Raw genomic sequence first — 15082 nt, forward strand, 5'->3', positions numbered from 1 at the left:
TGGGAGTGTCCTGGACCTGAGAGCCAATGTAATTACAGCATATAAACCGGCCAGTTGGCATTCCTGTTGTACCCTTCATCTAGTCTAGGCTGATGTCTGGGTATACGTCTGATTGCTTGGGGAATTTACTTGGATACTGCATTTTCTACTGGAGAACGTTCAAATCAACACCCCGAACTGCGAGCTATAATCACTCAGCCTTTAGAAGTTCGAGAGGAAACGAAAGCGAACGAGTATCTGAAATACCAATGTTCGTAACACTCAGCCATTTTATAAACCCACTGTATCGAAAAGGGACTTACCTCTCTCTTGGTGAAGGCTTGGGTTCTGGTCGGACAGCTAGCATTGCACAAGCAGGCTGCCTAACAGGAGAAGGGATTGAAAAATTGAGATCTAAAGAGCCAGTTTTCCTGTGCAGTGGATGCATTCCCATTGCCCCTTGCATTTCACTCTCGATAGGACATGATCCTGCTCTCCCGTGGTTGTTGACAGAGGAAAGCTCAAGTCCCACTGCACCATGTATCATACCCTCTAACATGCCTTGTGGGTCGTGTGTTGGTGAGATCGATGGAGGCGAACGAGACTTCTTCTTTGCTGAAGCTCCAGCTAGCAATTTGAGCAGTCCACTCTTCTTCTCTCTCTGAAAAAAATAGAGCAACATTGTTAACCAATGAAATTAAACATGCCATATTTTTATGAACTTGCTTTTAAATGCATTAAAACCCCACAACATTTAATTCATGCTAGTTTATTCTCTACCCATTTAATTCTCCCCATAAGAATATATTCTAAGACTCTGGAAGAAGCAATACTGGGTTTGACAATATGAAGATGGACATTAATGTGCCTCCCACCCTGGCATTATTATTAATTAGAATCCTAATTCCTGGAGCAGCGCTAGACTTCCAAATCTCAAGTGATTGTTCCTTAGACCATCTCTTCCACGTATGCATTTCTAGTCCCTACCTATTCCTACCCACATAGTCCTCAGTAATAACTTAATTAAAGTGTGTGGTATGGGTGCCTTCAGTATTACTTTTGCATATAGAAACATAGAAACATAGAATGTGACGGCAGATAAGAACCATTCGGCCCACAATGCATTCGGAGTCTGGTAGGTAGACATGGCCTTGGATTTCCAGTGTTTTTTTTAACCAGTATCCCGTAAACGTAAACAAGACATATGGAATAAGTTTAGTAAACTCCTGGCATTCAAATAAATCAATATGCTAAATCATGGCTTGTTTTATGAAATCAACCTTTATCTTCACTGCCACTATTGCCATATTTTAGGCCTTTACATCGTGCTGATGATTATGTTAGCTCTATATAAATAAAATAATAAACAAATATGAAATTAATTCCTCCATTTACAAGAATTGAGAAGGCTGATCAAATTAATAAAAGCCAATAACATAACTTAATAACGTAACGCAATTATCCAGGAATGTCAGTCCACCTGTGCACATCTGGATTCTTGACTAACCCATATCTTCCACACATACACCTCCATCATGACTTGGTAACCTCCTTTGGACGGAACCATTTAAATAAAAAATGCTTTCATTAAATAGGGGGCGCTTAGGCCAATTGTACCATAGTAAGCTAACAATGACACATGGAATCCCATGATGCACTCAAGCTGTAATAGCCTAATTACAACAAACTTCGTCAATAACAAATCTCTAATGAAACAAACACATGGGATGATAACGGTGTGTAACCGATCATTGCAATCTTCATCTATCTTTGAAACTATTTAACAAAGGTTAGCTAAACAGCTAGATTGAGAATACTAATTGCATTGTGCAGTGCATACTGTTAGTGGAAAAGGCTATAGCTTGAATATAACCAGCTTTGGTAACACATCAAAACATCAAATCATTGCAATTTCATTACTCACAATCTCATTTACTAAGTTGCATTTAGAAATGTCTTGTAAATACATTTGTTCGCAAAATGCTATCTTAGTTTAACAGAGAAAATATTAAAAGTAAAAAAAAAATTTTCCACGGCAAAGTCCAGCATTTCTTAAATAAGACCTGGGACTTAGAGAACTAACCCAAAAGGAAAGCTACAGGTTTAAGGGCAGCCCTTCATATTTAGTTTGATATATAATACGAGGTATCTTTGTAGCCATCAAGGTGGTAATTACATTGTGATTTTACAATAACACGATTACATCTGATTCCCGATGAAACAAAAACAATGTGGTTTCCTGCATTCTAAATTAAAACAGAGAGATTTATACCGAGTAGATATTTTGTCTGAAATGGAAAACTGCCAGTACATCAGATTTTTCTATGAGCTGCTTTCAAAAGAAATTAATTGAATATTCACGCTGCTGTCTTTTGTACTCTGTTTCTCTTATGATGGCAATAATTGTTAGAATTTCGTAAAAACTAAAGAATTGTCAAGGTTCATGAAAACACTTTATGGAACAGAGATTGCATAATGTTACTGCCACAATAGCAATATTATATCTTATTTTCAACTGACACCAAAACAATAATACGCAAATAGAAAATGCTGAAAGACCTAACGCAGCTAACATCTTAGTAAAAACCTGTGTGGAAAACCATCTTATGTTACTTACAAAGCGTGGTGATTGTATATCGTCTCTATACATTTTGAAAAAACTAGGATTATTTCGTACATTATATACACATATAAAAATATGTATATAAAATATATAGCTATCTAAAAAGTATAAAATTATATCAAAAAACATCAATCCGAAAACCATTTTCTGCACAGAGGAATAATTCCTTCTGCTGTTGTTCAATAAAAAAAATATACTTCAAAAAGATTATCTGAAGATGGCGTAAAGGCAAATGTAACTGGCATATATCAGAGAGGTGAAGGCTACCTGATAATTCACTATATGTGTACATCGTTACAATAACAGAGAGAAAGATGCTCTTCGGTGTATCTTGTCTTTGACATAGCTATCATGCTTTAATTCCTTGTTGTGTCCGGACTGGACTGGATAGTCTTTATGACATTCTGCCTCTATATTGCAGCTGGGCCCATAGCAATATGGGTCACAACATCCCTGCAACCATGTCACAGAATTTATTTTCAGTTTGTGGCCCAATGAGCTACACTCACACAGCTGTTTATTTAAAGCTGCCACAATACACGTAGACAGTTGATGTAACAAATAGGAATGATAATTCTGATAACAAGAGTCAAAAGGGATAGAGCTAATTGCAAATGTTGTCTTTAATGACGGTACAACATGGGAATTTGGAAGGTAGGTGACCGATAAGTAGTCTTGTACAGAACCCCATTCACATGGAGGTCATGTTTATTTTTCAATGTTTGAGTGTGATAAAAATAAATAAATACCACATACACACACATTTTCTAGACTGGAACAAAGATTACTCAAAATATTTATTCTTGCAAACAGGGGGGGGGGGGGCGGAGGTGGTCTGCGACGAGGGCAGGGTGGCATTGCCCCCCCACCCCGTATTTTGGAAATATATATTTTTTATTAATGTATTTCAGTTATTTTAGTGTTAGGTATACAATATTTAATATAAAGTAAGCTAGGAAGTGGAGTGTGATGCGAGAGTTTGCTGCTTTGGCATTAAATCGGGCTCTTTGTTTGCAGTTGCCCCTCAGATCAAATGTCTTGCCTGCTTGCAAACTGCAGTCTGAACTTATTTGCAGTTCTGATTAAAAAGCCAGGTATATTTTTGGTATTTGAATGACATGCTAGATGTGAGTCACTGGAACGTGGAGTTATCTCCTGATTTAAAAATGCACAAAGCTGTTCACTTCAATAACCATTATTTACTTCCTCGTTTCAAAGATGATGACATGACTTTGTGGTCAATGAATTTCCGTGCATGACTAATAAAGAAGTCATTTATGACATGCTCGTATCAAGACAATTTTTACAATGTAGTGTAAGATTTAAAGAAAAACAATCAGCTTCGATTTAGGTTTTAAAACAGTCTGATTCAGAAAAGCATTTAACCATGGCGCATGCAGTGATAGCAGCAGCTGTCACACTGGCCATATTATCATATTTAAATAGCTGAAATGCTGTTCAAACACCAATGGACACTATGCACTGTAAGACATCATTATGAGAATCCTTCCTTATCTGTAATATACATAATGGGAAAGATTTATCAAAGTGTTCTGAAAAGCAATTTTCATTTTTGCCTCTAATAAGTTCATATTTATTAAACTAGTCTTAAAACAGTCTAAAAAGCAATGGCATTTTTGCCCGGTAGATCTGAAAGGGTGAAACAGCAAATGGTTTCCATGGAATATTTCATTGTCTTTGAGAACTACAGGCTGTTGCAGTGGTAGTCAACCTTTTTCTAACTACCGCCCACTAATGCATCTTTTTGGTTGAAAACATTTCCTTACCGCCCACCAGTTTTCGCGCAAGTGCGGAATATTTTTTTCGAAAGGGGGGTGTTTTAAAAAAAATAAATGTACGTACATTTATCTTTTTATTTCAATTAATGCATGTTTATAATGTTTTTAACCTTATAAAGTTTAATGAGAAAACAATAAATTGAAATTACCTTTACTAGTGATTAATGAGATCCTTGAGGTTGATGCTGCAAGGCTTATTTGATATCTGGTTCGATTTTCTTAAGGAACAAACGAAGGTCTCCTCTTTCGGTGATATTCAGACGACTTCTCTGTTTGCGCATAATATGATTTCTCATCTGTGCGTCAGCTCCCCTCTTCTCCCTCCTCAATTCCCCTCCCCACCTTTTTTCCCCCCTTTTTTTAACCTTCCTTATAGCAATGCCCAGTAGGAAGGCTGAGCTAGGTATCCCACTATAACAGACTGGCACACATACATACATACATACAGACACACAAGACACACATACATACAAACATACAGACAGACAGGCACACACACACACACACACACACACACGACATACATACAAAGACACATACAGACAGACACAAGAAACAGACACACATACATACACACATATATACAGACACACACACACGACACATACTAAGACATACATACATACAGACACACACAAGACATACATACAAAGACACACACACACACAAGACATACATACAAAGACACACACACACAAGACATACATACAAAGACACACACACGCACACAAGACATACATACAAAGACACACACACACACACAACACATACATACAAAGACACACACACACACACAAGACATACATACAAAGACAAGACACACATATATACAGACATACACATACATAAGACACACATACAGACACAAACAAGACATACATACAAAGACAAGACACACATATATACAGACATACACACACACAAGACACATACATAAGACACACATACAAAGACAAGACACATACATAAGACACACATGCAGACACACACAAGACATACATACAAAGACAAGACACACCTATATACAGACATACACACACACAAGACACATACAGACACACACAAGACATACATACAAAGACAAGACACACATGTATACAGACATACACACACAAGACACATACATAAGACACACATACAGACACACACAAGACATACATACAGACACACACAAGACATACATACAAAGACACATACACAAACAAACACACATTATATTTAAGTCAGCCTCCTCTTTCCTACCTTTAAAGTGCAGGAGGGTGACTTTCCCTGGGGTCCAGTGGTGGCTCAGGTGGATGGGAGTCAGAGTTCCCACTCTGACTCCCTCCTCCTCCTTCCTCCCGCGCGGCTCTCAGTATGCTGGGAGGAGTGACCGGGGAATCACTCCCTCCCAGCAGAGATGATGCCATCACAGGGGGCCCGGTCAGCGCTGGGCGCTTTAACAGCGCGACCGGGCCCCCTCACAATCCACATCCATCGGGTGGCCCTGACAGCATGGGCCACCCGATGGACCCCTCCATATGCGGCCCCGGCGGTTTGCCACCGGGGCCGCAAGTGATGATGTCGGTACCCAGTCACAGGGGTACCGCCGGCTCGCGCTCGCCCGCCTGCCCAGTCAATCACCCAATTTGTAAAAAAAAAAATGAAAATCTCTACCGCCCACCTGGAATCCTGAAACGCCCACTAGTGGGCGGTAGGGACCAGGTTGACGACCCATGGGCTGTTGTATCGAGCTGTAACTTAAAAGACGCTGGCTTGGAGGTCTATTCCCGTAATTGTTGTTAACGTGGCACCATAAGTTGTTTTGGTTCCAGGAGGCCCCTTTCTTACCTCAAGGGTTTAAACTGCTCTTGAACAGTTTAACCCCAAAATGAGCATCCAGTGCCAATTTCAACTCCCACCAGGTGGCATCCAACTTCTGAAATCTCAGCCAATCAGTGACTCCCCATTCAAAAACCTAGTTTGGAAAGAAATGTACCTTTTTCGAGCCAGTTGACTGCCAGCTGACTGCTTTAGGGGTTAAACCGTTAGAGAATGGCTTCACACCTTGAGGTAAGAGTTTGCCCGGGTGCCGCCTGGCACCATCACAACTTCAGTTAGATTAAGTTGTTAATGTGCCTAAACTGTCCCTTAAAGGTTACATAGCTTAAGTTTGCAGCCTGATTGGCTTAACATGCTTTAGTTGTCTGGGATCTTCTACCTCTCCCACACCTGCATCTACTTTCTCCACTTTTTGTCTTATTTTCCTTTCTCTCTCTGGTTCGGTATGCCTTTTCCAAGATAGGTGTCTTTTAAATAGTTTTATATTGTTTAACTTTAGCACTGGTTATAAGTTAATCTACCCCGTACAGTAAATATCATACTGCATCTGTCGCTGTACAAGCATCTGACGCTGCCTATTTGTTTACACTTAGAAGTGTTTAACATGTGAACTTTTCCTTCAAATAAAGTTTCTTTAAACGTCTTCTTTAAATGTCCTTTAAAAGTTTCTTTAAATGTCCTTTTCAGAAAAGAACATTAAATATATTGAAAGTTAATTTGCTCTCAATAGGCACCGGTGTTGGCAAACCTACCTTTACTAAGCGCGACTGGGAGAAGGAAGAGAGGAAGCAGAGCAGTTTGAAGTTAAATCATTTGGAAAAGGTTTAACCTATTAAAGGTAAGACAGTGCCTAGCTACTTCTGCCTTTATAAGAACTTCATTGAGATGTAGTTACTATGAGGGTGGGAGTGTTGCTTTAAATGTAGAAACCCACACCTCTTTATCGTGGAACTGGGTGCCTCCATCTTGGATCTCTGACAATCATTTTTGTAAACTCTGTTCTTTACTCCTGGCAGTCAGCACAGAGAAGGTTGCAAAAAAAAAAAGGGGGCATTGCATATTACAATGCCTCATCCCTATTTGTAATGTTTGCCCTTGATATACCTGAATGGAACTGGATTATGATGTGATTTACTACATCTTTAAAATCAATTTAGAAGAGAATAAATTGATTCAAGGAAAAAATAAGTTAAGGCAAGCTATATGTGATCTTCAATATTTTATTTAATGGTATAATTTAAAGAGAAGTGACAGTTTACTTTTGATTGCCTATGTATTAAATATTTTAGTATTAAGTATTACATGCTGCCAACAGTCAAAGGATTGCAAGGGGCAATATGCATAGGTCTATTCTTGTGAAGTATAGTACAACTATGCCAAATACTTCAAATTCTTCCATCTCAAAGACATGGCAAATATGCATGTGTAGACTGCAATAATCACATTAGCGTGAGAATCTTGAAAGGATACTAAGATCACATCAACACTCAACTCTGTAATACTTTAACAAGGCTGTAGCTTCTGGCTCCACAAGAAATCAGGCTTGTAGCAATATTATTAAAAGTATCTTCTACTAAATGGCAAGCACTAGGATATCATTTTATTATTTGAAATGTGTATTAAATGGCAATCATTAAGATATAGTTTTGTTATTTGAAATGTGTAATAAATGCAGAATAGTTGGCACTTTATAAATGTATGTCAGTAATAAAGAAATAAATAAAATTATAAAAAAAATTAGGATATAGTTTTGTTATTTAAAATGCATACTAATGTGCGTGTGTATTGCTCACCCATTGCCATATTATATAATATACTTTAATGCATTAATATAAAGAATGATAACATAGATATCAAAGTAACAAAAAAACTGAGAATTTGGCAAGTTGATACGTGCCAGTTAGAGGTGTAGTGATGGATGAGGAAGATCTAGTATGGAGGAGTGGTGTTATATAGAATTATGTTGTACAGAGATTTGAATATCATGTTAAAAACATATGAATAGACAATCGGTAAATCACAGTGGTATAAGCAGAATGAAAAATGTCAAAGAAGATTCCCAAAAAATGGGGGGAATAAAAAAAAAAAAAACAGAAAAAAACAACAATAAATAGTGTATATTAATAAATAGTTAAAAAGTAAATATTGAACTAATATTTAATAAATAGTACTATTTTCTGCTCTTTAAAAAAAAAAAATGCCACTCAATGTAAAGACTTTGATAGAATGCATTTCAAATATATGATCTGTATTAGAAGTTCCCTATTTCTTGATTTCTTCTATAAGGAACTACAAAACAGCTAATTTACTGTTATGCAAAATGATGTTTTAGGGATTGTGGTTTCTATTAATTGTTTGGTGTACTGAGGAGAATACAAGCATTTTTTTTTTTTTGAGACGAAAGATAGAGAAGCTTGAAAAGGTAATTGCACAAATTGAAGAGTCTATCTTTAAACCTTGTAAACATAAAAGAGGGGCGCAGAAGGGTATGGGTCGAGGAGAGCATGGAATGTCTGACTTAAGTTATCAAAGGGCACTCAAAACACTATACCAATAAAGCCCATGTAGTGGTTATGGTACATCCATTATGGGTGCTCATTTCATTTTTTTTTTTCAAACTATTTAGAAATGGTTTCACAATGGTCTCTCTCTAAAAACCCAGATCGTCTGAGACCACTCAGTGCAGAAGGTTTACTTCTGCAGTATCTGTCTAAATCTGTTCACCTTTGTTAGACTATGACTGCTGGGGACAGGCAAGCCTAACGTATTATTTTTTGTGGACAAAATTTGCAATATTTGTACAGAGAGAACTTCCATTTGGGTTCTGGACTTCCCTTATGGTTGGGATTAGTCTGATATGCCTTGGAACTGGTTCTCTCTGTAATTGCACAAGTGAGCAAAAAGTGAGACCTGCATGGGGATTTACCAAAGGGCAAGCTACGGAGTTTCCCGGTCTCAGAGTTCTCATATTCTCTGCTTTTGTTGCAATGCAGTAACTTGGCTCTTACCATCAGCTTACATTTGGCATTCATTTATGTGTGAATAGTCAGGAATTCCTAAAAATGTCAATTTCCATGTATGTATAACCACGATTGTTTTATATATCTTTGTGTATGTACAGGGATTCTCTATTTAGGACAGGACTGTGACATACATGCACCAGTCACACTTTTAATACAGATAATTTTAAACATTCAATACCATTGGAATGAAATCTTTAAAAACGACTGGAGATGGCAGTCTGCAATCTTAACTGTATTCAGTGCATCCAGTGTCACAAATGAAATAGGTCAAATGGTAGTACTGACATCACCTTTCACAATCATGTCTAGTAACAATCTCATTGTAAAGGGGAAATCCAGTCCCTGCTTTTAAACACATGAACCTTCACGTTGTGCTGTGTTCTGGAATGCAACCACAGAGGCTATACTTTCTGGATGGCCACAAGAATGACAATGGTATACAGCAATATCCATTTTAGACTATAATAGAAAAGTGGTACATGTTACTTATCTCAGCATTTATCAACAACAACAAAAAGCAGTTTTTAAGTGAAATGTATAATGTGAAACACACCTGATATTTAATGAGCACTTCATCTACTTAGTATGCTAAATATGCAAATGATTTTGTTAAGAGATCTTCAATTAACACTGCAATCTTATCCATGTAAAGCTACATTTAGATGAATGCCAAATTTAGCAGACTGGACTATTGAGGAGGATAATTAACAAAGTGGAAGCCTAGTGTACGGTAAGTTGGTAAGGCAGTGAAGGGGCTAACCCTAAATAGAACAGAATATAATGAGAAAAGGAGGAGCACTGCCGTGGAAAAACAATTAAAACATAACTTTTAATAGTGAAAAAAATACAAAGGTGATATTTAAATAAAACAAATCTAATTACCATCAATAGACCTCAATATACAAAAAGGAAATATAGAGAGATAATGTATAAAATATAAGATGGACAGATATAGTAAGGAATAGTGATTAGTAATGAATGTCCAACCCTAAATAGAGTATACTGTAACTATAATATCAAGTTGGACACTGCAACAATGTAACAACAGATGTTCGAAAATAGCAGTTGTTGCAGTCTAATCGATCTCTGAGCTTATAACACTATACAGCAAAGTGTCAGTACAACTATATAGGTTAAGGAGAAGGACAAAGGAATAGAAATTAACAGGAAGGGTCAGCAAAGAGCAGAAAGCATCTGCAAGGAGCAGAAAGGGGCAGCAGGAGCAGGAAGATACAGCACAAAGCTAAAGGAGCAGAAAGAATCAGAAGGAGCAAAAATTTAAAATAGGAGAAGGAGCAGAAATGAACCGCAAGGAGCAGGTACGTCCAGCAAACATGTATTACTAAAACTCTAGTTGTGAAAACGCTATTCACCCTGGCTTTATGTGACTATGACTTGTATTATACAATTCAAAAATGGTTCAGGCACTCCAAGGTTCAGAACAGGCAATTTTATTGGAACCCACAGCAACGTTTCGACCTTGCGGTCTTTGTCAAGCTATCATATAAAAATCTCAAAGCAAATATATAAGCACAACAATTCATTTAATCAAACCATATTAGACAAATGTGTAGTTAAAAAGTGTATAATAAGGAAGGCAGTGACAGCTGTTGCAAAAGACCAGCACCAATGGGAGAATATAAAAAACAAGTGTATACAGTAATAACTACTAACCATTAGAGATTGATACCACCAAATTTGGCACCCTAATACAGACGACCACACATGCGCTGTACAACGCCATAGAGCACACGCGCAGATCCATAGCCGTCATGTCTGCACATGCTCAACATGATAAGGCAGTGCGCATGCTCACTACACCTTGTACAAGCGCAGCAGTGCGAGTGTTCTAATCGCTTGCCCACTCATGCGCATATGCTCAGGAAATCTCCAATTAACACAGTGCATGTCAAGAAGGGCTACAAAATCCACATGATCAATTCAGGAAACTAACATAATCTAAATTCACTTAAACTGCACCTAAGAGATTCCAAAATTGTATTTATTTTATTTATGAAATTTACTTATATTATCTTTTATTTATGAACTTTAATAGTTTTCTTTTTGGAATCTCTTAGGTGCAGCTTAAGTGAATTTAGATTATGTTTGTTTCCTGAATTGATCATGTGGATTTTGAAGCCCTTCTTGACATGCGCTGTGTTAATTGGAGATTTCATTTGCAACAGCTGTCACTGCCTTCCTTATTATACACTTTTTTAACTACACATTTGTCTAATATGGTTTGATTAAATGAATTGTTGTGCCTATATATTTGCTGTGAGATTTGTGTTTGATAGCTTGACAAAGACTGCAAGGTCGAAACATTGCTGTGGGTTCCAATAAAATTGCCTGTTCTGAACCTTGGAGTGCCTGAACCATTTTTGTATTGTATACCATTGCCATTGGAACCTGGTGCTAGGTTCTGGTTTAGTTGCACCCTTGCTCAGATTGATGGGATTGAGTGCAGTTCCTTATGTATGTTGTATATGACTTGTATTATGACTGTGGCCCTCCCATTCATGACACTGTCAAAAAGGTGCCAAGCATGGATGTCAATACGATTATGTCCCCCCTCCCCGGAAAAATTCCTGTGGACGCCTATGGCTAGCTCTGTGCATTTATTACATAATTATGTGTAATCACATATCACATGTAATTATAGTTCATTTCCCACATTTCTCCACACAGAAGACTCTGCCGTCATGTGTTGGAAGTACAGTGATCACAAAACTGATGAACAGTGGTCACACAGCTGATGTATAAAGCACTCAGTCAAGCAAACTGCACAGCTTCAACAAGAGCTCATAGACACAGGGGTAAACAAGAACAGGAGATTAGCGAGTTTGAGGTTGACACACACTCTAAGGGAAGCGAGTGGAACAGGCAGAATCCTCAGATGGGGTGGTAGATAGAGGCAGATACGAAATGTGGGAGACACAGCACTGACTCTCCATGCAAATACTGTACAGCTCTGCATTCTTGAAAATGGACACTGCACCCAAACACACACCTGCATTCACACAAACATGAACACAAATACACACAATTGTACTTATCACAATTATAACTATGCATTCACAGTAATGTTTATTACTCAGATGTAGAATTCTGCATTCAAATACTGATACTGCTAGCAAATAAATCCCTACATTTATACACTCTGACAAAACAGAATACACAGATGCTACACGTAAATAAACAACTGCATTTGCACAATTACACTACATGTAAATGCAACTATTAATTCACACACATTTAATAAATTCAAGTAAATCCTTGCATTCCAGACTTTTGCTCTATTTTTTCTGCTGTTACTTGTCTCACATTCTCTAACTATCAAGTCAGGATCCACTCAAAGACCCAAATGTATCTACCCGCACATGTTTCGTACAATTTAGCACTAGATGAGCCTGTTACTAACTGCATGCAGAACCACTGCACATGATGCCATCAGCTCAATGTCTATAGCATAATACAAACACAGAAGAGCCACTATTTCCAGTGCTTCTGGTCAAATTTGGTTTAAGAAATTGTTACTCTGCCGCCGAAACCTGTACAACAGTGAAAACAAAGGTATATAAAATGCGGCATTAAACACTGTGATCCAGCTGGCTCTGGCTAAAAGTTTTATGACAAACCGAAAACCAGGTGGGCAATAACATGTTTTATCTTCACTAGAGCTTATAGAAGAGGCCATACATTTGGAAACTACAGCCCATAACACAGTCAGTAATGGCAGAAAGGTATGAATCAGGAATCCAAAAATATTACGCACAGATGGGTGCCTGGCAGCCAAATATGGCACCTCTCCGCATAATTAGCAATTGTAATTCGCAATGTTGAATGATCCAAGTGTTGACAAGACAGGGATTTGAAAGCATATCTTTACTGTGGTTCTAACATGATTAAGTAACAGTCTCTTTCCCATTGGAAATATGCAGAGAAGAACACGACAGCAAGAGCAGAAATGAGTCCTGGAATCTCAGCGTGGCTATTAACTCTTTAAGAGCCAGGGGGTAGTCCTGACGGGTTTTACAATCCTTATTTAAGGTTATGTATATGTGGAAAGGTTGAGTAAATGGCTCAACAGAAAATCGAAACAAAACAACAAAATCTCAACAATTTGTAAAGGCATAGTTGTTAAAAATGTGCTTTCATAGAGGAATGTGAGACTGTCATTTTGCTATGTTACTGGAATTTGCCTTATATTGAAACTGTGTATCCATAGAATGTAAACTCATTTCCAATTCTTTCTCAAAACTGACTCTAATTAGTTTTCATGCAATATAGCTAATTTCAAAGTGAATCTCATTCTTTGTGATGTGGAAGATATCATAGAATCTAATATGAAAGCCAAAACTACAATGGTTTGTTCTGTTTATACATCTCAGTAAATACAGAAAGAATAGTAAAATTACAATAATCTTCCATATATTAATAGTGAGTAGGTAGTAATAGTATGAGCAAATAAGAAGTGGAGTGCATATTGGGTAATGCTGAGTAGAAGTAGGAGTCAAAGAGGAGAAGTTGGATGTATGGAGGAGTCAAGGACTGGCAGAAGCATACACAATATTCTATAATCTTTATTTTGTACAAATTATTGCATGGAAATGGTTTTGAGGATTGTGGCGGACCAAACTGGCACCCCTAGTGCTCACCGAGTACTCCAAGCACTCCACCAGCACTGTAATCCCCACTTCCAGCGTTACAGCTTGGTTGGGGTATCACTGTCCTCCACCCACCCTGGACCCAAGACCAGGATCCAGCTTCCAGTGGGTAGACCTCTCCTGCAAGAGAATGTAGCGATATACTCTTAAAAGAACAAGTGAAATTTAATTCCAGGGGAGTATAGTGATATAGCAAACACCAGAGTGAATATAGCTGTCCCCTAGACGAGGCTCTACGTTGAGGGTGAAAAGGAACTCATTTTAATGGGACCACAACTGGCCTTTTATGACAGTCTCCATGTAAAGGGCATTACCCCCTGGACCTGAGAGTAAACCACAGTAGAAACAAATACACAATCACATTGGCTCTCAGGTCCAGGACCCTCCAAACAAACTAGGTCAATCCCTCATCTGTACCTGGGAGATAATGGAGTCAAGTACAGTTACTTCAATTATCTCCAGACACAAAAAATACACATTTAAAAAAAAAAAAAACCAAATACCTTTAAAGGGACACTATAGTCACCATAACAACTACAGCTTATTGAATTTGTTCTGGTGAGTAGAATCATTACCTTCAGGATTTTTGCTGTAAACACTCTTTTCAGAGAAAATGCAGTGTTTACATTACAGCCTAGTGATAACTTCACTGGCCACTCCTCAGATGGCTGTTAGAGATCCTTCCTGGGTCATGGCTGCCTAAAATGCATCCAAATATTCAGTGTCTCCTCCCTCTGCATGCAGATACTGAACTTTCCTCAGAGATTAATTGATTCAATTCATCTCTATGAGGAGATGCTGATTGGCCAGGGCTGTGTTTGAATCATGCTGGCCCTGCCCCTGATCTGCCTCTTTGTCATTCTCATCCAATCCTATGGAGAAGCACTATGATTGGATCAGGGGCACTTCTGATTATGTCAGCAGCTAGCTTGTTTTTTTGAGGCAAACAGCATGCAGAGTTACAGCTTCTGGCTTGAATACAGTAAGATTTTGCTATATTCATGGAGGCATAAGGGGCCCAGGGGGGCTAGATGGTGGTTTTAACACTATAGGGTCAGGAATACATGTTTGTGTTCCAGACCCTATAGTGATCCTTTAAATACACAAAAAACCCAAATCGGTTCAGGGGTTCAGGAATTTCCTAGAAGTCAAAGTTTAACCGACCACATG

At 38.0% G+C, this 15082-nt stretch overlaps 1 protein-coding gene across 2 annotated transcripts in view; it reads right to left on the bottom strand.

Annotated features, from left to right (window-relative positions):
• The window catches only part of SH3RF3 (SH3 domain containing ring finger 3), a 495467-nt gene that overhangs the window by 16682 nt on the left and 463703 nt on the right, over positions 1-15082 (bottom strand). For both annotated transcript variants that reach the window (XM_063458008.1, XM_063458017.1), the window contains one exon: positions 303-640. In XM_063458008.1, the coding sequence (XP_063314078.1) occupies positions 303-640 (338 nt within the window). The remainder of the gene's footprint in view (positions 1-302; positions 641-15082) is intronic.

This window comes from Pelobates fuscus, chromosome 1, assembly GCF_036172605.1.
Source record: "Pelobates fuscus isolate aPelFus1 chromosome 1, aPelFus1.pri, whole genome shotgun sequence".
NCBI classification, from domain to species: Eukaryota; Metazoa; Chordata; class Amphibia; order Anura; family Pelobatidae; genus Pelobates; species Pelobates fuscus.